Source organism: Pinus tabuliformis, chromosome 6, assembly GCF_031772625.1.
Source record: "Pinus tabuliformis cultivar Carrire ecotype Pingquan chromosome 6, CPIR1, whole genome shotgun sequence".
Taxonomy (NCBI): domain Eukaryota; kingdom Viridiplantae; phylum Streptophyta; class Pinopsida; order Pinales; family Pinaceae; genus Pinus; species Pinus tabuliformis.
Window position 1 is genome coordinate 1,117,327,809 of NC_142292.1, and position 22,595 is coordinate 1,117,350,403.

Below are 22,595 nucleotides of genomic sequence, written 5' to 3' on the forward strand. Positions count from 1 at the left end.
TAAGATCTGGTATATCTGGCTTGCAGGTTGCTGGATATACTCTTGGTGTTATAGGGCAGCCACGAGGTTTGATCTTGGGCCTCGCCCAGATTAGTCCTAGGAGTATCCTGTTCACCATGGTTAAAAAAAAAAACCATACAAAATTTCAACGAGGTTAAAAATATATCCCCGAGACCATACACAAATCAACCTAATTCCAAAAATACAACTTGAAAGTGAAACTTTTCCCTGTAGCAGCTTTCTTCTTTCAAACAAAATTATGCATCTGAGTCCACTATGATACACCAAAAAAACATATTGATTTCCACTGTTCCATGCTAAATTCAGCAAAATACGGGCCTGTGACAAAATAAAGACTATAAAAGAAAGGAGATGTCTTGAACCAGTCAATCCTCATAGAATTCATGTATGAGGAATGGCCCAACCTGAAAGGACCTCTTTAGAAAATTCATCTCCTTTTACATTATTTTCCTTTAAATGTGTGTAAAGCATGACCATTCAAAGCTTGAAATGCGCTCCCTAATTTGAGTGAGGATTGGCTATATATATATCTGTGTTGCATGGGTACCCGCACCCGCGGGTGGGGTTCTCGAACCCGTCCCGGGTTCCCGCACCCAAGTACCGGATTCGGGTACGGGTTCTTCCCAGACGAACCCAAAAGAATCGGGTTCTTCAAAAAAAAAAATTGGGTTCTTTTCCTTTAACGGGTTCTTGGGTTCTTCGGGTTCTTCGTGTGCTTGGGGTTTTGGGTTCTTCAGGTTGGGTTCTTCATTAAAAAACTATATTAAAAATTTAATTTTCAAATAATTTTTTTTATTGAAATTTAAAAAATGATATGCCATAAACGAATGATATGCCATAGAATATAGAATATATGCCATAAACGAATGATATCATTTTTGGAGTCATTGATGGTCATTGGTCTGGATTGTCCTTCAGAGATGGTTGCAAGGTCTTCTGAATGTTTCTCAAGGAAATTTTCGGCCATCATTTCCAAAGATTACAGTTTCCAAAGATTGTCTTTGTTCACATGCCTTAGCATTGCTCTGTGGGCATGATGTGCTGCTCAAGGGTAATGAATCATTGTAAAAATTTATCAACAGTGATAAGTTTTTCAAAACTTATGAGCGACACAGTATTCTAAACTGATATATGATTATGATATCTCAATATTATAAAAGGAACATTATGGGTGTAGAATCCCACAAGCAGAATATCATAATTGGTTGTAGCTTTGTGGAAATATTTAATAAGGTGATGACCATAGTTGGAAAAAAAAGGGTAGCTGTTTGCACATTCATGAGTCCCTTCCTACAGCAGGAGACTCTTATGATCAGTCTCGCCATTAGTCTTATGCTATAAATTTATAAAAACAATTTCAAAACTTATGCCCAAGGTTTGTTAGAGTCTCAATGTAAATTATGAATCTCTTGTATTTGTGGATCTTCAATGCCTTTAATATTATATGGCATCGAAACCAGAACTGGAAAAGAGACCTCTTACTCTGTAATTTGAGCCTGCAGATTCTTGTAAATCAATTTGGAATGAATTTATGAAACATTCATTCCCGAGCCAAATAAGCTAATAACCATCAAATTATAAACTGTAAATTCACACATACAGGTTCAGACATTTTCAGTCAAATAGAAAGTAGGATTGAGACCAGCCATAAGCTGTAATCAGCTGATGCTGTTAAATGGAGAAGGGCTATTTTGGAAAATGGCTAAATTAAGTATCAAAATCTGCCAATTTCTCACAGCATTCTGATAACATCATGTTAAGATTAAAACTAGGAAAATATGCCTAAAAGAATAAGCGTGTTTTGTGGAAGGGTAAGGCTGCCACTGTTTTAACTTTTTGGGATTGCTTTACCACAGAGCACACCATGCATGGGGCAAGTGGATGATTAGACATCAAGAAAAGTCTAGACCACTATCAGGTTGAGAAGAATCTCCTATGAAAAAATTGTGTTTTTATATGGGAGAGACCAAACATGTTTAAATGATTATCATTAAAGTTTTCTTGTTTAAAGTTGCAAAAATATACAAATTCACATTTAATATATATTATTAATTATAAATTTATAATTTATAAAATATAATTATTAAAATTTAATATTATTATATTACCCGACGAACCCACGCACCCTGTTTCCAAAAATGCTGTCCCCGTCCCCGCACCCACGTTTCCTGGCAACATAGATATATATATATATATTCGTTGTTCATAATAGTACAGTATTACAGTGATATATGCTATAGTCACTAGTCTATCTTTTTACTATGTTTCCTAGGAGTGCAATGTTTCCTCGTCTTCAGCAGACAGGTGCATGATCCCTGAGGTTCCTTACCTTTCCCTTGTATCCTCTTCCGAGGCATCCCTCCAGGGCATTTTGATTGACCCCCAGAAGTACATATATCATTTTAGTTTTCTTTTTTCTTTGGCTGTTAGATTTTAGATCTTAGATTAGATTTTCCCATTTTTTTGTAGGAGTGGCTCTTTGCACTCCCACAATGTCTTTATACTATTATACTTGGCAATCCCATTGACCTATTTGTCGTCATTTGTTGGACAATAATAAAATTATTGTATTCTGTCATGTTCTATTGGTGCATGCCTTCTTGAAACATTTATTGACAATCAAAATTTTCTTCACTGAATTCAACTAGAATAAATATTGTTCTTTTTTATGTAAGCCCTATAAAATTTGCAATCTGGTCTCATCCTGATTCTGGAAATGCTGTAAGCTTAATTGGATTATCAGTGGTACCATGAATGATGGTTTGAAACTTTGAGGCAGTTTTCACCATGTATGCTGCTGACTTTGTTTTTACTGTATAGGTTTTTGCCCATCAAAATTACAAGTATGTTAAAGGGATAGGAAAGGCACTTTTCAGAATAATGATTATCTAAAACTGGCCCAATTGTGAGTGAGATTTTTGATTTTTGATTTTTTTGATTTTAAAGGTTCCTTGCTGATAGACCTATATGCTTGCTTTTGCAGACTTGACAAAGCCAAATTTTATGCAATAGGGGCAGGCCTATTTACGGGTGTCACTGTTGCCCTGTACCCGATTTCTGTTGTTAAGACAAGGCTGCAGGTTATTCAAAGAAATGCTGAAAATCCAACAGCCATTTCTATATTTAGAAACATTCTAAAAGCAGACGGAATTTCTGGTCTATATAGAGGTTTTGGTGCTGTTGTTATTGGTGCAGTTCCTGGTCGGGTAATTTTTCTTACTACCTTAGAGACGACAAAAATTGGAGCTCTAAGAGTCACAGAGAAACTAAATCTTTCAGAGCCAACACAAGTAGCAATAGCAAATGGTGTTGCTGGAATGATGTCATCTCTTGCGGCACAGTCTGTCTTTGTTCCACTTGATGTGGTAAAACATACAGCCTTTAGTTTTCTATATTTTGACTTCCTTGGTGCATAAATTAGACCTTAATTATTTGAAATGATGACATCAATTGCACCTTCATTAATGTATCAAATAAATGTTTCTGATTATTGCAGTCTGCTTTTTACCATTGATGTTTGTAATGTCAAAGAGATTTTTTTAGCTCTTGCCTCTCGTCTCTGTCAGATTTTAGATATGTAATTTATTTAGGAAAATTTGAGAAGAATTCTCTTCTATATTTTATGTCTTGCAGTTGCCTTGATCTTAAATTACGTGCTTGTAGTATGAGGACTATTTTTGGCGTGTTTGAGAAAGTAGAGGTAGCACAACTTTACCAACTCTCTAATTTAAATCCGCTTCTCTTATTAACACAATTTTCCCAGAAATAAAAACTACAGATCCAATAATATATAGACTCATCAACTTAAGCTTTTGGTTGACACTATGATCCTCCGCAACTTGCATAATGTTTGGTGTGGAAACTCATCACCTCTGCCCTCTGCCCAACCTTCCCGAGTAGTTTTCTAATGGAGTAGAAAGGAAAGTTTTCAAGCCTGTGTCACATACCCAGCCTCCTCAATGAACAACGGGGTGCTCTGAGCAGAGAAACAAACCATATACCCATGCACATAACCTGGACTATGCATTCTAATAGTTGAACTATATGCATTTCATAACTATAGTGAAAAAAGTATCATTTTCAAAATTGAAACATAAAAATTCATGTGAAATCTAATATAGAAACATCTGTGAGATACTTATCTGAATATGTGGCATAGCTTCGAAGGAAGCATTTATTGCCTACCCTAGGCATCCACTTCAGAAGGTGGGTTATAAGATGACAAGGTGGGGCTGCCAACCAGCTTTGAAAATGTTGGTATCGGTAAAATATCGGCAAGGGTCCTGAAAATATCTTTTCAGCAATATCGGAAAGCATAAAAAATGCATAATATGTTCATTTTTTTCAGATTTTTAAACATACAAAGCAATAACAACATGAAATAAACACATTGGCACATAAATATGAAGAAAGCAGTGATATATATAATGTAGTGGATGTAAAATAAAAATGATACATCAAAGGAGATACCAAATCTTGGTAATCCCTGATAATTGTCCAATCAAGGACTCAAATGTGGAGAACCAATACACAATAACATCACATATACAAAAGTATTTCATCATCACGAGTTATATGTAGCAAAACAAATAAAACTAGCAACTAGCTATATGAGATTAGTGCCCTCTCCCCCTTTTACAGGAAAACATGATGGGTTGTGTTGTCGCGCAGAGTGTCTAGGCACCGCGACGATGCTCATACTGGGGGCTGTCACCTTGAATCAGGTGGCTTGGGAGACACAGCGGGGAAAAAAAGCACTTGAATGATATTCGAAATTTGATTGAATCCTTAAATGTTTAAGACCCGTACGTTATGGAGTTAATGGTTATCAACTGCTGCAGAAATATGAAATTTGTAATTCCACGGCTAACAATCATTTATCATCAAATAATCCAAGCAATGATTAATTTCACCAGATGCAAGATATTCAATAAATGCACAATGCTTTAACAATGTTCCAGCAATTAAATTTCTAAAGCTTAAATACTTGAAACAATTACGAAATTTAAAAGCTAAGTATCCACAAAAAAATGATTATGCTTGAAATTCCAGACTTAGAAAAATTTATCGTTTTCCAATAGTTAAACTCCAGATAAAAAATTTAAGCACTCTTAACATAAAAATCTTTTCTTTCAAAGCTTAGCCTTAGCACAAAATATACCAAAATTATAAATGTGACAATTCTTAGGAAGATACGCTAAGACTAAATGCGACCAAAAAAAAAAAAAAATTATTTATTAAATACAATGTTGAAATCATAAAACAAAACTAAATCAAAACCTTTTATTTTTTATACACACACACATATCTATATATATATATATATATAATTTTTTTTTTTGGTTTTTTTTTTTTTAAATGATTAAAATAAAAATCATACGTGAATGATCTTACTTAACGCAGTTGAATCCCAAAATGATATCTAATATAATGCACTGCGAAAAACCCCCATACTTAAAAAAAAATAAAAAAAAAATAAAAATCATAAAGAAAAACAAAACTAAATAAAAATTATAAAAATCTACCCTAACACATTAAAATCGAAATGCTAACCAAAACTACCCCATACATACAAAAATATGAAAAAAGGGCTCGATTTAATTCTAAAAACTAAAACCTGAATGTATCAAACCAAAATGATCTGAGTGTGTTTGCAGGTATGCGTTGACGGCAAAAGAGAATAGCAAAATGAGGATTTGATGAGCTGCGTGGAGAGAGGGTAACGGAAATAGCCGCGAATATGGAGTAGCAGCAGCGAGGAGAAGCGAGGTTGGTTTGTTTTGCAGGTGTGCGGATGAGGGACGGAGCAAGGAGCAGCATGGAGCAAAAGGGTGCTTCGATGGTCATAAGGGTGACAACGGAAGGAGAAATTAGGCTGCGGTGAGGAGACGGAATACACAGGGATAAGCTTTTGCAGCCTCCATCTCTCAGTTTTCTTCAAATTTCATTGCCAGGTTCCTTCACGTAGCAGATGCACGATGGAGAAGGATGAATGAATCGCAAGGTTAGCAACAGCGTGTGGAGGGAATGAATGAAGACTGCGCCGGTTAAATGAGCAACTGCATGAGAAAATTTTGGATACCTGAGTTGAGGGATAGAGGAGATCGATAGTTCAACATGGAAAGATCGACGATAGATTGAAGGGTCTCACGCAGGTGCTTTGCGGATTTGAAGCAGCGTGAAAGGGTAGACCTGCAGTGACGAAAGGAGCAAGTCGAGCTATGGCTGTAGGGAGGAGAGCTAGAAAGTGAGAAGCAATGGAGAGTTTGCGTGAATTTGCTTGCAGGTTGGACGCAAGGAATTGTGTGTGGATTTGCTACGTGAGGGCTGGCAATGGGGGGACGTGGATAGTATGCTAGCAGCGTGCAGCAAGGCTTTGAAATGACACAGGATGAGGAGTTGCGACTAGGTGAAGGAATGGCCAGCGTAGGAGGCTACTGATTTTTTGCAAGTTGAAGATAGCAAGGAAAGGAGAGCGATGTGAGGACAGAAAGGAGATGGCAACGAGAAGAACGTAGATCTGGAGGCTTGGACAGCGCACACTTTTAAAAAAATTTCGAATTTTTTCTGCGAAAATGACACCCCACCCCAGGCAACAACAGACAGATAGCTTGAACAAACCCTCGAATTTTTTCAGAAAACCTGAAAATATTTTGAAGAATATCCATACAAAAATGACGCTGAGGCCAGATCTGGATTCAAACCAAGACTACACCTTCACATCTGCAACCTGTAATGACAAAAACCTGCTAGACCTGCCCTTAGTAGTAGAAGGCCCTGACCCTACACTTAATGTCAAATAATGGTTGCTGGGTATGGAGCTGTGCTCTCCTATATCTATAGCAAATGGTGTTGACACCATATTATCAAAAACCGGAACCTGTGACCGGTCCGATCCACCTAATAAACTGGCTTTCAAACTAGGACTGGTCAAACATGAACTGGTCAGATCTCAATGAACTGGTTTTTAAAAAAATACATGAAATAATTAATTTTTAATGGAAAAAAAAAACTAATTTTAAGATTTAAAACCATGATACCAAACCAATAGAGACAAAATATGCAAAGTTTGCTCATCTACATACCATGTAAAGGTGAATATATCAAAATGGCAGCGAGTGCAATACATATCATCAACAAAATACATAAGCAATGAGGCTCTAAATGGCCTATAAAGTCCAAAAACAATGATACAAGCTATGGGGCCTGCTTTTGCACAAAGTATCTAGGCACCGCCACAACGCTCAAAGTAAGGGCTGCCACTCTAATCCTTACTCACTCCGTTTAGACTCTCTCCTAGACAAGTCAAGGGGGTTAGTCTGTAAGGTGAGTGAACAAGAATAGCCTGTGAAACACAGGCTCTAGGAGACCTGAAGATGGACAACCTGATGAATTTAGAACAAATCTTGGTCAATGGAGATGAATAGATTAAAGACAAGACAACCACATGATAGAAATGATTATAGACCAGTGCCTTAGTATTCGATTAACCATAGATTAAGTAAAGACAAGTTGTTCAAAGCAGTTTACAAATGTGGCGAATAGTGACAATCATGAACGATCAAATGCGAATGCTTAAAACTGCAATAAATCTAGCAATTAAATCCCATGAAAACTTATGAAAATTAAATGCTAAACAATGATTCTAGATTAAAATTGATTTTCTTCAATAACCCAGATCTAGAATTAATTATCTTTCTCCTATCGTCAATATAATTTTTTCAAACATTAATCACACTTGAAAATAGAGAAATATTACCACAAAATTTAAAATCTTACACTTAACACAAAAGACACCAAGGAACTTTAAATTAGCATTTTAATTATTCCATAGGCAATTAATTTAATGTGGTAAAATGAAGAAATTAAATTCTTTAATGTGAACAAAATTAATAAAATAAAAAAGGACTTTAATAAATTAATTTTTTTTATGGGGTGTAGGCCACATTAAAATTCTTCAATGTGAAAGCGAATCCTCTTTTAATTTAATTCTTTAGTAATCTCAAGTCACATAAATGAAAGGATTTTTTAGTTTTTTAGATTTTTAATTTTTTTTTTTAGATTTTAAATTTAAAACAAAATCAAAATCAAAAGATGGAAAACCTAAGTCCTAAAAAAAAATTTAAAACAAAAAAACAAAATCAAAATAATTAAAAATCAAATGGCACAAAGATTAATTTTTCCTATTTTTTTTTTTGAAGGAAATCAAACATAAAATAAAAATTTGAAACAACAAAACTAAAAGAGGAAAATAAATGAAACCCAAAGACAAAATCGGATTTATAAAACCTAGCCTCAATGCATATTCAAAACAAAGTTAAACAAATAAAAAGAAATAAATACAGCCAAAGCGTGACAAAATATTTGTTTCAAGAAACTGAATTATTACCGAGTCTGTGGCCTGCCGAGTGGGGATTGCCTCAATCCACTTTGTGAAATAATCTGTCGCTGTTAAGATCCACTTGTGCTGAGTTGAAGATGTGGGATGAATCTCTCCAATAAAATCTAGGCCCCATTGCTGAAACGGTGCACTAACTTCGACTGGCTTGAGAGGTAGAGGCTGCAACTTTCTTCTTCCCTGAAAAATCTGGCATTCATGATAGCTTGTGACAGTTTTATAAACATCAGCAAACAAGGTAGGCCAATAGTACCCTGCTCTCAAAATTTTGTTAGCCGTAATCTTCCAAAATAAGTGACCTCCATAGTCTCCCTTATGGAAATCACTCATAACCTGTTGTGCTTCCTCTTCAGTCAAGAAATTCAGCAAAATGCTTCCGGGATCCTTCCAATAAAGTGCATTATTTAAAATACAAAATCTAGTAGCCTTAAGTTTTAGAGTTCTACCTTTATTTTTAGCCATCCCTGGTCATGGTGAAAGGTGCTGAAGCACGTACACAATATCTGAATACCAAGGAGAATGGAGAAAAATTTCAGATACCTGAATCAACGAACTATCTTCGTCTTCTTTAGACATGGCTGCAATCAGATTTATGTCCAATGCATGTAGATTGGACTCGGCCATTAACTTTGCTAGACCTTGCCCCTTGATTAGCTTTGTTGGCTTTATCTCCAAGTCATATTCTAGCAATGCTGCGATCCATTTGCCCCGCCTTCCTTCTGGATCTGTTTGTACCAAAACATCTTTGACTGCTGCGTTAGGGACGTAAGCAAGGATATGAGAGTGCAGAATATATACCCAGAAATATTTCAAAGCTTTCACCAAGGCAAGAGCTTGCTTCTCAATGATGTTATATTTCAAGGCTGCATCTCTTATTGTCCTACTGAAAAAGGCAATTGGTTTTTCTAGCTGATCTCTTTTCTGCATTAGAACTGCTGCCATAGTATGTTCAGAAGCGAATGAAAATAATATGAAATCCTGTGAATAATCCAGACTGATCAAAATCGGGGCTGAAGAAAGAGCCAACTTTACCAGGTTAAAAGACTTCATAGCTTCCTCAGTCCACTTGACCACACTATCCTTCTTTAACATATTAGTGATTTCCTTAAAGTGTTCAGCTAGATTAGGCACAAAACGACGTAAGCAGTTCATCTTACCGTTAAATGCTTGGATCTCTTTCTTATTACGAGGAAAATCTATCTTCTGTATAGCTTCCACCCTAGCAGGATCGATGTGGATTCCTTCCTTTGATATTATGTGACCGAGAAGCTTCCCTTCATCCATAGCAAACAAGCTCTTTTTGGGATTGAGTGATATTCCATATTTTCTGCAATGCTGAAAAACAATTTTCAGATGGTAAAGATGCTCTTCATCTGAATTTGAAAAGACAGTCAAATCATCAAGATACACTACTAAAAACACATCTTTTTCATTTGCGAAGGCAATGTCCATGGCACGCTGAAATGTTGCTCCAACATTCTTTAAACCGAACGACATCTTGGCATAGTGGAATGTCCCCCAAGGAGTGGTGAATGTTGTCTTGTCCCTATCATCTTCATGAACCAAAATTTGATTGTAGCCAGAATATCCATCGAGAAGCGACATACGAGATGCTCCAACTACTCTTTGGAGAATGTGGTCCATTTTCGGCAACAGATAGTTATCTTTTAATGACACTTTATTCAAATCCCTGAAATCTATGCACAATCTGATCTCACCTATCTTCTTTCTCACAGGAACCAAATTGGAGATCCAATTTGAAAATCTGATCGGAATGATTATACCAACCTTGTACAATTGATTTACCTCTTTTTCTATTGACGACAACAACTTCGGATTTATCTTTCTCAGCTTTTGGTGAAATGGCTTTTGATTTTGCTTAATAGGAATTATATGCTGAATTATACTTTTGTCGTACTCCTTTAAATTTGTATAGTCCCAAGCAAATACATTAGAAAATGAAGACAATAAACTAATGTATTTAGCTTTTACTTGAGGAGGTAATGCCTTTGACAACTTCACCATCTTTGGATTTTCTGTTGTTCCAATATTTACATCTTCAACACCCTTCTCGGTTGGCACTAAGCTTGGTTTTCGGGCTACATCATCTTGATCAAATAATTCCTCTAAAGGTATAAGGCCTTTAGGGATGACATTATCTTTCAACTGTAAGACTTCCATCTGATTTATCTCTATTTCTGGTTCACCATCATCTTGCTCAACATCTATAGAAGTATCTTTATACTGGCCTTCATTTTGCAGAAAATCATCAATTTCTTTATCATCTTGAAACCCCTACCAATATCTTAGATTATTAGGGACAACTGGGCGATGCTTCACATGAATTTCAAACTTATTGTTTGAATTCATTGGGATCTTTAAGTTACTTGCAGCTGTAGCAAGAGAATTTGTGATAATATTTTGTATACGAGGGACACATGTCAAGGTATAATCTGGAAACAACCTCAAAATATCTAAAACTGCATTATGGTAAGCCCTCATTCGCGAATGTTTGGCTTGGTATTGTTAAATTGGCAACTAGGGCCAAACTCCATGTGGGTCAACTTATTTATGGCAGCTGATATTTTTATTGGGTCCCTCTCGTCGAGAGGTGTAGGATTGATCCAAAGATCATCCGATTCCGATAAGTATTTATGGAGATATGAATTTATTTTTGTTTATGTAATTATTATCAAGCCGACCAGCTCTTACGTAGGCTCTAGAAGCCCAACCGACGTGTCTATTCAACCTCTACGTTTTTAGTATAAATAAGAGAGGATTTGGAGTCATTATAGGACACACTCTGTAGGTGATCTCCTCTCCACATATTGGGTTGTTGGAGAAGAGATACTAAAGAGTATGATGCCCTAGCTACAAGTACGATGCCCTAATCCAGCAACTATACGCACAGTTAAGTGTGGAAGTGAAACGGTGTTTATACGCTGGACATATTACGCTGTTTATGGTTCATGATATATACGTGACATTGCTACGCTCTCTACACAGTCAACGTAATGCTGGACATTGATACGCAGTCAACGTAATAGAATAATATACGCTGGCCTAATAAGCCCTAGCCGCAGTCACAAATGAAATCAATTGTATATATGCCGCAATGGAAATAGAACTTGCCCTAATTATACACAGGGCAGAAATCCTTACACGCAGTTAGATTAGTATAGTGGATCTGGCAGCGTAGTTATATATGCAGTTCATGCAGAGATACGTTGCTCATGGAATCAACGCAGTCATGATAACAGGCTTTGTGTATAGTGGATCTGGAAATGTAGTTATATATGCAGTTCATGCAGAGATACGTTGCTCATGGAATCAACGCAGTCATGATAACAGGCTTTGTGTATAGTGGATCTGGAAATGTAGTTATATATGCAGTTCATGCAGAGATACGTTGCTCATGGAATCAACGCAGTCATGATAACAGGCTTTGTGTATAGTGGATCTGGAAATGTAATTATATACATAGTTCATGCAGAGATACGCTGCTCGTGGAATCAACATAGTCATCATAACAGGCTCCGTGTACAGTGGATCTGGTAGCATAGTTTTTATACGCAGTTCATGCAGAGATACACTGCTCGTGGAGACATATATCCACATCAATACAGTCAGGCACTTATATGCTATCCTCAGGTGTAGCCACTGTCAATGCATGGAGCTGTAGTCACATGTTGTTCATTCCTGAGGTATAGCCGCAGTCAACACATGGAAGCCGCAATCACACAACTAGATCCGCATTGAGATGAGATGTGTCTAAGAGTTCAAGCTGCCTCCTCGGATGGGTTAAGGAGAAGTAGAACCAAGGTTGGTTACCCTCTCAGCATACCTGTAGATTGAAGGTATTCTCGTATGGAGAGAGCACCCTGAGCATCTCGGCATATCTATCTCAGATAGATGACAAACTTAGGATACTCCTGTAGCAGAGTCTTGGTGATGATCATTGTGGTATTACTTCACAATGAGCAGTATGAATTAGATCTATATGTCTCAGCATATGAAGCAGTGTTACAGGCTATAAGGAGAAGAAGTTTTAATGTTCAGCATAATAAAGAAATAATATAGTCATGGACATCATAATGATGCATGAAGCATAAAGATTATGGGCAACATGATGATGCATAATGCAGCATGAAGGTGTCACATGATAATGTGCAGCAAATGAACAAGAGGCAGCACTACGAGAATGAGTTGAAGCAGAATGTCTTCAACTGATCTCATCATTATAGGAAATAATCTATGCTCAAATCTAGATAAGTCAAAGTGTTGACTTCTGTTGTAAATGTACTCTCTCTCTCTCTCTCTACTGAAATTTGAACATAAAAGAAGATTTGATCAAAGGGTTTCCCCACACATTGTGGGGTTTGTCCCTGGCTCGTGCCACATCTTGTGTCCTCTTGTCTTGGTTTGTCTTCTACGATTTTATATTTATGTTCTATCTGCAGCTTATTGTAATGTTGATGTGATTGCTAACTATGAAAATTTTATAAATTGCTCTAGCATAGAACGTACCCAAAACTTAACATGGTATCAGAGCTGAGGTGAAGACAATGCCCAAGCAAGAGTGAAAGAGCAATCACCGAAGACAGTTGGGACAAGACAAAAGGATCAATGGGTTCCTCATAATTCACCTAGGGTGAAGTCAAAGCAGAGAATGTTATCAGAATGGCGCAGCGGAAGATTATGATGGTCCATCTTAAGATCACTTCATTGGGAAGTTCGGATCTAAGGGTGGAAGGAAAGGCGGATGCCTTGTTGAAATAAGTTCGGCGGTTATGCGAAGGAGTGTTCGAATGGCAGAGACACATCTCTTGATGAAGATAATAATCATTCTTGGGACATCTTCAATGATCAAAAGAATGACTGGTAATGCAGGTCATCGAAGGAAATGGTCAACTCTTCCAGGAAAGCAAGGAACCCCAAAATCTCTTTTATGTACTTGATCGAACCTGATGTCCATCTTGGAAATGGGAGTCAAAGGTTATAGGGTGGCACTTATCGATGAAAGGTATGTGTTTGAAAATAGATCTTTTAAAGATGTTTTGAGTTCAGGGTTGTATCAAGTTGCAGGAAGTCCACTAGGGACTATGTCCATTGACTCAGCACGGGAGGTCTGTGAGTCAGATGGTGACTAGGATGCTTGAATTCAAAAAGAAGCATGAAGGTACATGTCTGAAATGTACCGAAGGAAAATATTATAAGGGGACCATTCCCCTCATGCAGCAGGTTCACAGGTTTGGAACAACCCGAGGAGTTTGAGAATCATGATCAAGGAATCTCATGTATACAGGTGGAAGAAAGCCCTCTATGGCTTGAAGAAAAACACCTCAGGCATAATATGAGAGGATTGATAGCTGTCTAATGCAGCTAAGATTCACTAGGAGTGAAACCGATGCAAACCATTACTCGAAGGTTGTGGATGATAAACCTCTCGTACCGGCACCTATGTCTGACAGGTGCAGACCCTCTCATTTATAGGAGACAGAGGGAGTTGGATTCTGAATGTGGGAAGATAAGCTGCAAGCTTGTGACTGCCTCGAGGATCTTAACTTTCAGAAGTTGTATGGTAATGATGTCGGACCAGATTTGGGAAATGCCTCTGAGTTTCATAAACTCATTCGTGTTGATGTTTTTGGAGAACCTCTGTCCGGACATTTGTGTTGCAGTTAGCATGGTGAGCTCATATTTGGTTGAGCCTCACTGGATTGGTGCCAAGAATCTTCTGAGATATCTTCAGGGGCACAATCTCTCATGGATTGAGATACACTGCCGAAAATATGAAACCACATGATTATTCGAATGATGAGTGGGCAGGCAGTGTGGAGGATCACTAGAGCACTTTTCAGAGTTGATTCTCTTTGGATTCTGCTTCGATGCAGGAAGCAGAAGTCGGTCACTATAAGCACCGCCAAGACCGAATACATGGCTACGAGTATGATCTCGTATGAAGCTGCATGGTTGCAGAATTTCTTATGTTTTTCTCTGTGACAACCAGAGGTGTGATTCGATTATTGAGGAATCCTGTATTCGAAAATTGCTCCAGCAGACTGACATCAGATACTGCCTTATCTGGGATATGGAAAGTCGATGAGCAAGGAGGCTCCATCACACTGAGATGATATACAGGCCGCTAAAGCCCCGGGGGAAAGATCAAATTTGTGATTTTCCCAAATGACTTGGAGTCATCAAGAGACCTTTGTAAAAGGGTCCTGCATGTTGCATACATTGAGCTCTGGGAGCTCTGGGGGGCTTGCAGTTCTACTGGAGCAACATACGACCACAGGGTGACTCACCCTCCCCTGGTGGTGCGTATTGGAACAAGATGATTCGCTCTCTTGTGGGACAAGATGATACGCTCTCTTGTGTAGCAGGATGATTAGTTCTCCTGTGAGGCTTGGATTGATGTGTTCTCCATGGCGATTGTAGCAGGATTGATGTGTTCTCCTGTGAGGCCTGGATTGATGTGTTCTCCATGGCGATTGTAACAGGATTTATGTGTTCTCTTGTGAGGCCTGGATTGATGTGTTCTCCATGGCGATTGTAGCAGGATTGATGTGTTCTCCTGTGAGGCCTGGATTGATGTGTTCTCCATGGCAGCCTGGATTGATGTGTTCTCCATGGCGATTGTAGCAGGATTGATGTGTTCTCCTGTGAGGACAGGATTGATTAAGTTCTCCTGTCGAGGCTTCCTACCCATGCAGTCTGGGACTTATGGGAAGTACCTCTCATCTGATCAATGAGCAGGGAAATGAAGTTAGGGACCATAGTAATACCGATGGACGCATCGTTATATCTACCGTACTCCCTACGCTAGGATGTCCTCCATTGATCTGGGATCAATGATACTGGTCTGGGACCAGTGGTAGGAGTTGTACATGCTATGACGCTGACTTCGGGTCGGCTGAGACTGGTCTGGGACCAGTGGTACATACTCCGAGATTAACTTCGTGTCAATGCAGTACTGGTCTGGGACCAGTGAGAGTGGTACATACTATGACACTGACTTCGGGTCGGTTGAGATTGGTCTGGGACCAGTGGTAGGAGTGGTACTTACTATGAAGCTGACTTTGGGTCAGTTGAGACAAGTCTGGGACTAGTGGTATGCACTCTGAGAGTGACTTCAGGTCAGTGGAGAATGATATGACTCATTCTCGATCAATTCTTCTTCTTCATAGTTCAGCAGAGCAGAGCTAGCAGAGCCAGCAGAGCTGAGTAGAGCAGAGCTACCAGAGCCAGCAGAGCTGAGCAGAGCAGAGCCAGCAGAGTTAAGCAGACCAGAGCTAGCAGAGCCAGCAGAGCTGAGCAGAGCAGAGCTAGCAGAGCCAACAGAGCTGAGTAGAGCAGAGCTACCAGAGCCAGCAGAGCAGAGCTACCAGAGCCAGGAGAGAAGAGCAGAGCCAGCAGAGAAGAGCAGAGCCAACAGAACTGAGCAGAGTTGGGCAGAACAGTGCAGGGCACTGATGGCAGAGATAGTACAGTCGTACATATGGATCAGCGGATGGAGTTCTCCCTAGTTGAGAGGGAGTGTTAAATTGGCAACTAGGGCCAAACTCCATGTGGGTCAACTTATTTATGGCATCTGATATTTTTATTGGATCCCTCTCGTCGAGAGATGTAGGATTGATCCAAAGATCATTCGATTCCGATAAGTATTTATGGAGATATGAATTTATTTTTGTTTATGTAATTATTATCAAGCCGACCAGCTCTTACGTAGGCTCTAGAAGCCCAACCGACATGTCTATTCAACCTCTACGTTTTTAGTATAAATAAGAGAGGATTTGGAGTCATTATAGGACACACTCTTTAGGTGATCTCGTCTCCACGTCTTGGGTTTTTGGAGAAGAGATACTAAAGAGTATGATGCCCTAATCCAACAACTATACGCTCAGTTAAGTGTGGAAGTGAAACGGTGTTTATACGCTGGACATATTACGCTATTTATGGTTCATGATATATACGTGACATTGCTACGCTCTCTACATAGTCAACGTAATGCTGGACATTGATACGCAGTCAACGTAATAGAATAATATGCGCTGGCCTAATAAGCCCTAGCCGCAGTCACAAATGAAATCAATTGTATATATGCCGCAATGGAAATAGAACTTGCCCTAATTATACAGAGGGCAGAAATTCTTACATGCAGTTAGATTAGTATAGTGGATTTGGCAGCGTAGTTATATATGCAGTTCATGCAGAGATACGTTGCTCATGGAATCAACGCAGTCATGATAACAGGCTTTGTGTATAGTGGATCTGGAAATGTAGTTATATATGCAGTTGGGACAAGACAGAAGGATCAATGGGTTCCTCATAATTCACCTAGGGTGAAGTCAAAGCAGAGAATGTTATCAGAATGGCGCAGCGGAAGATTATGATGGTCCATCTTAAGATCACTTCATTGGGAAGTTCGGATCTAAGGGTGGAAGGAAAGGCGGATGCCTTGTTGAAATAAGTTCGACCGTTATGCGAAGGAGTGTTCGAATGGCAGGGACACATCTCTTGATGAAGATAATAATCATTCTTGGGACATCTTCAATGATCAAAAGAATGACTGGTAATGCAGGTCATCGAAGGAAATGGTCGACTCTTCCAGGAAAGCAAGGAACCCCAAAATCTCTTTTATGTACTTGATCGAACCTGATGTCCATCTCGGAAATGGGAGTCAAAGGTTACAGGGTGGCACTTATCGATGAAAGGTATGTGTTTGAAAATAGATCTTTTAAAGATGTTTTGAGTTCAGGGTTGTATCAAGTTGCAGGAAGTCCACTAGGAACTATGTCCATTGACTCAGCACGGGAGGTCTGTGAGTCAGATGGTGACTAGGATGCCTGAATTCAAAAAGAAGCATGAAGGTACATGTCTGAAATGTATCGAAGGAAAATATTATAAGGGGACCATTCCCCTCATGCAGCAGGTTCACAGGTTTGGAACAACCCAAGGAGTTTGAGAATCATGATCAAGGAATCTCATGTATACAGGTGGAAGAAAGCCCTCTATGGCTTGAAGAAAAACACCTCAGGCATAATATGAGAGGATTGATAGCTGTCTAATGCAGCTGATATTCACTAGTAGTGAAACCGATCCAAACCATTACTCGAAGGTTGTGGATGATAAACCTCTCGTACTGGCACCTATGTCTGAAAGGTGCAGACCCTCTCATTTATAGGAGACAGAGGGAGTTGGATTCTGAATGTGGGAAGATAAGCTGCAAGCTTGTGACTGCCTCGAGGATCTTAACTTTCAGAAGTTGTATGGTAATGATGTCGGACCAGATTTGGGAAATGCCTCTGAGTTTCATAAACTCATTCGTGTTGATGTTTTTGGAGAACCTCTGTCCGGACATTTGTGTTGCAGTTAGCATGGTGAGCTCATATTTGGTTGAGCCTCACTGGGTTGGTGCCAAGAATCTTCTGAGATATCTTCAGGGGCACAATCTCTCAGGGATTGAGATACACTGCCGAAAATATGAAACCACATGATTATTCGAATGATGAGTGGGCAGGCATTGTGGAGGATCACTAGAGCACTTTTCAGAGTTGATTCTCTCTGGATTCTGCTTCGATACAGGAAGCAAAAGTCGGTCACTATAAGCACCGCCAAGACCGAATACATGGGTACGAGTATGATCTCGTATGAAGCTGCATGGTTGCAGAATTTCTTATGTTTTTCTCTGTGACAGCCAGAGGTGTGATTCGATTATTGAGGAATCCTGTATTCGACAATTGCTCCAGCAGACTGACATTAGATACTGCCTTATCTGGGATATGGAAAGTCGATGAGCAAGGAGGCTCCATCACACTGAGATGATATACAGGTCGCTAAAGCCCCGGGGGAAAGATCAAATTTGTGATTTTCCCGAATGACTTGGAGTCATGAATAGACCTTTGTAAAAGGGTCCTTCATGTTGCATACATTGAGCTCTGGGAGCTCTGGGGGGCTTGCAGTTCTACTGGAGCAACATACGACCACAGGGTGACTCACCCTCCCCTGGTTGTGCGTACTGGAACAAGATGATTCGCTCTCTTGTGGGACAAGATGATACGCTCTCTTGTGTAGCAGGATGATTAGTTCTCCTGTGAGGCTTGGATTGATGTGTTCTCCATGGCGATTGTAGCAGGATTGATGTGTTCTCCTGTGAGGCCTGGATTGATGTGTTCTCCATGGCAGCGTGGATTGATGTGTTCTCCATGGCGATTGTAGCAGGATTGATGTGTTCTCCTGTGAGGACAGGATTGATTAAGTTCTCCTGTCGAGGCTTCCTACCCATGCAGTCTGGGACTCATGGGAAGTACCTCTTATCTGATCAATGAGCAGGGAAATGAAGTTAGGGACCATAGTAATACCGATGGACGCATCGCTGTATCTACCGTACTCCCTACGCTAGGATGTCCTCCATTGATCTGGGATCAATGATACTGGTATGGGACCAGTGGTAGGAGTTGTACATGCTATGACGCTGACTTCGGGTCGGCTGAGACTGGTCTGGGACCAGTGGTACATACTCCGAGACTGACTTCGTGTCAATGCAGTACTGGTCTGGGACCAGTGAGAGTGGTACATACTATGACACTGACTTCGGGTCGGTTGAGACTGGTCTGGGACCAGTGGTACACTCCCTGAGATTGCGATACTGGTCTGGGACCAGTGGTAGGAGTGGTAATTACTATGATGCTGACTTCCGGTCAGCTGAGACTGGTCTGGGACCAGTGGTAGGAGTGGTAATTACTATGATGCTGACTTCCGGTCAGCTGAGACTGGTCTGGGACTAGTGGTATGCACTCTGAGAGTGACTTCAGGTCAGTGGAGAATGATATGACTCACTCTCGATCAATTCTTCTTCTTCATAGTTCAGCAGAGCTGAGCAGAGCAGAGCTAGCAGAGCCAGCAGAGCTGAGTAGAGCAGAGCTAGCAGAGCTGAGCAGAGCAGAGCTAGCAGAGCCAGCAGAGCAGAGCTAGCAGAGCCAGCAGAGCAGAGCTAGCAGAGCCAGCAGAGCAGAGCTAGCAGAGCCAGCAGAGCAGAGCTAGCAGAGCCAGTAGAGCTGAGTAGAGCAGAGCTACCAGAGCCAGCAGAGCTACTAGAGCGAGCAAAGAAGAGCAGAGCCAGCAAAGCTGAGCAGAGTTGGGCAGAACAGTGCAGGGCACTGATGGCAGAGATAGTACAGTCGTACATATGGATCAGCGGATGGAGTTCTCCCTAGTTGAGAGGGAGTGTTAAATTGGCAACTAGGGCCAAACTCCATGTGTGTCAACTTATTTATGGCAGCTGATATTTTTATTGGATCCCTCTCGTCGAGAGGTGTAGGATTGATCCAAAGATCATCCGATTCCGATAAGTATTTATGGTGATATGAATTTATTTTTGTTTATGTAATTATTATCAAGCCGACCAGCTCTTACGTAGGCTCTAGAAGCCCAACCGACGTGTCTATTCAACCTCTACGTTTTTAGTATAAATAAGAGAGGATTTGGAGTCATTATAGGACACACTCTTTAGGTGATCTCCTCTCCACATATTGGGTTGTTGGAGAAGAGATACTAAAGAGTATGATGCCCTAGCTACAAGTACGATGCCCTAATCTAGCAACTATACGCACAGTTAAGTGTGGAAGTGAAACGGTGTTTATACGTTGGACATATTACGCTGTTTATGGTTCATGATATATACGTGACATTGCTACGCTCTCTACACAGTCAACGTAATGCTGGACATTGATACGCAGTCAACATAATAGAATAATATACGCTGGCCTAATAAGCCCTAGCCGCAATCACAAATGAAATCAATTGTATATATGCCGCAATGGAAATAGAACTTGCCCTAATTATACAGAGGGCAGAAATCCTTACACGCAGTTAGATTAGTATAGTGGATCTGGCAGCGTAGTTATATATGCAGTTCATGCAGAGATACGTTGCTCATGGAATCAACACAGTCATGATAACAGGCTTTGTGTATAGTGGATCTGGAAATGTAGTTATATATGCAGTTCATGCAGAGATACGTTGCTCATGGAATCAACGCAGTCATGATAACAGGCTTTGTGTATAGTGGATCTGGAAATGTAGTTATATATGCAGTTCATGCAGAGATACGTTGCTCATGGAATCAACGCAGTCATGATAACAGGCTTTGTGTATAGTGGATCTGGAAATGTAATTATATACATAGTTCATGCAGAGATACGCTGCTCGTGGAATCAACACAGTCATCATAACAGGCTCCGTGTACAGTGGATCTAGCTTTTATACGCAGTTCATGTAGAGATACACTGCTCGTGGAGACATATATCCGCATCAATACAGTCAGGCACTTATATGCTATCCCCAGGTGTAGCCACTGTCAATGCATGGAGCTGCAGTCACATGTTGTTCATTCCTGAGGTATAGCCGCAGTCAACGCATGATAGCCGCAGTCAACACATGGAAGCCGCAATCACACAATCGGATCCGCATTGAGATGAGATGTGTCTAAGAGTTCAAGCTGCCTCCTCGGATGGGTTAAGGAGAAGTAGAACCAAGGTTGGTTACCCTCTCAGCATACCTGTAGATTGAAGGTATTCTCGTATGGAGAGAGCACCCTGAGCATCTCGGCATATCTATCTCAGATAGATGACAAACTTAGGATACTCCTGTAGCAGAGTCTTGGTGATGATCATTGTGGTATTACTTCACAGTGAGCAGTATGAATTAGATCTATATGTCTCAGCATATGAAGCAGTGTTACAGTCTATAAGGAGAAGAAATTCTAATGTTCAGCATAATAAAGAAATAATATAGTCATGGACATCATAATGATGCATGAAACATAAAGATTATGGGCAACATGATGATGCATAATGCAGCATGAAGGTGTCACATGATAATGTGCAGCAAATGAACAAGAGGTAGCACTACGAGAATGAGTTGAAGCAGAATGTCTTCAACTGATCTCATCATTATAGGAAATAATCTATGCTCAAATCTAGATAAGTCAAAGTGTTGACTTCTGTTGTAAATGTACTCTCTCTCTCTCTCTCTCTCTCTCTGCTGAACTTTGAAGATAAAAGAAGATTTGATCAAAGGGTTTCCCCACACATTGTGGGGTTTGTCCCTGGCTCGCGCCACATCTTGTGTCCTCTTGTCTTGGCTTGTCTTCTGCGATTTTATATTTATGTTCTATCTGCAGCTTATTGTAATGTTGATGTGATTTCTAACTATGAAAATTTTATAAATTGCTCTAGCATAGAACATACCCAAAACTTAACAGGTATTCACCCTTGACTTGTTTGATTACTAATTCTGAGTCGCCATAAACTGAAATTCTCTTTGCATTCAATTTCTTGAGTATCTTTAACCCTGCAATCAGTGCCTCATACTCGGCTTCATTGTTGGAGAAATCAAAAACCAATTTATATGAACAAATTCTTACATTGCTTGGGACTTTATTAGGTAGGAAAACAGGGCTGCGTACCCAAATCCCAATTCCTGCACCATCCTTACCTACTGCTCCATCGAAATCCATACTCCATATACCAGCTTCTTCCTCCAAGTGCTGGAATTTTGCCTGCTCTTCTACCTTTGGCTGCTGTCCATCAATTTTCTGCTATTGGCGGAACGTAGACTGCTCAACGGTACTTTCAAGCTTTTGCCTCTCTTGATCAAGTACTGCCCTGAAATTTTCTATTATCTCTGGAACATCTTCCACTTCAACTAGATGACTATTTACATCATTAAAACCACTATCTCAATAAAGAACAAAATATTCTAAATCTGTATGTACAGAATTAATTGGATGATTCAAAGGTTTCTCCTTGCTTGTGATCATATACTTCATCTTCTTCTCTCTATATAATTTTTTTAGCTGACCAAACACGGGAATAGTGGCATAGGAGAAATCTAATTGCAATGTTCCTTTTAGTTTTGCACCCCACGACCTAGATAAAAGTATGCCAAATCTAGGGGGAATGTCGTCCACAACTACATCCATGAGAACATTTTTTGCTGGAATTTGATTTAAAGTCACAACCAAATCCTTAATGAGACCAATACATCTGACCCTATCGGAATCAAAGGAATAAAGATCATGATATTTACGAGTGATGTCCAGACCCAATTTTTCCGTAATGGCCTTTAGCATCAGATTGTGAGATGCTCCTGAATCAAACATGGCGTTGTG

General features: G+C 39.7%; 1 protein-coding gene across 3 annotated transcripts in view; it reads left to right on the top strand.

Annotated features, from left to right (window-relative positions):
• Nucleotides 1-22,595, top strand: part of LOC149262805 (Mitochondrial substrate carrier family protein) — a 332,393-nt gene that overhangs the window by 78,320 nt on the left and 231,478 nt on the right. For all 3 annotated transcript variants that reach the window (XM_089425258.1, XM_089425254.1, XM_089425246.1), the window contains exon 2: nt 3,005-3,386. In XM_089425258.1, the coding sequence (XP_089281384.1) occupies nt 3,005-3,386 (382 nt within the window). The remainder of the gene's footprint in view (nt 1-3,004; nt 3,387-22,595) is intronic.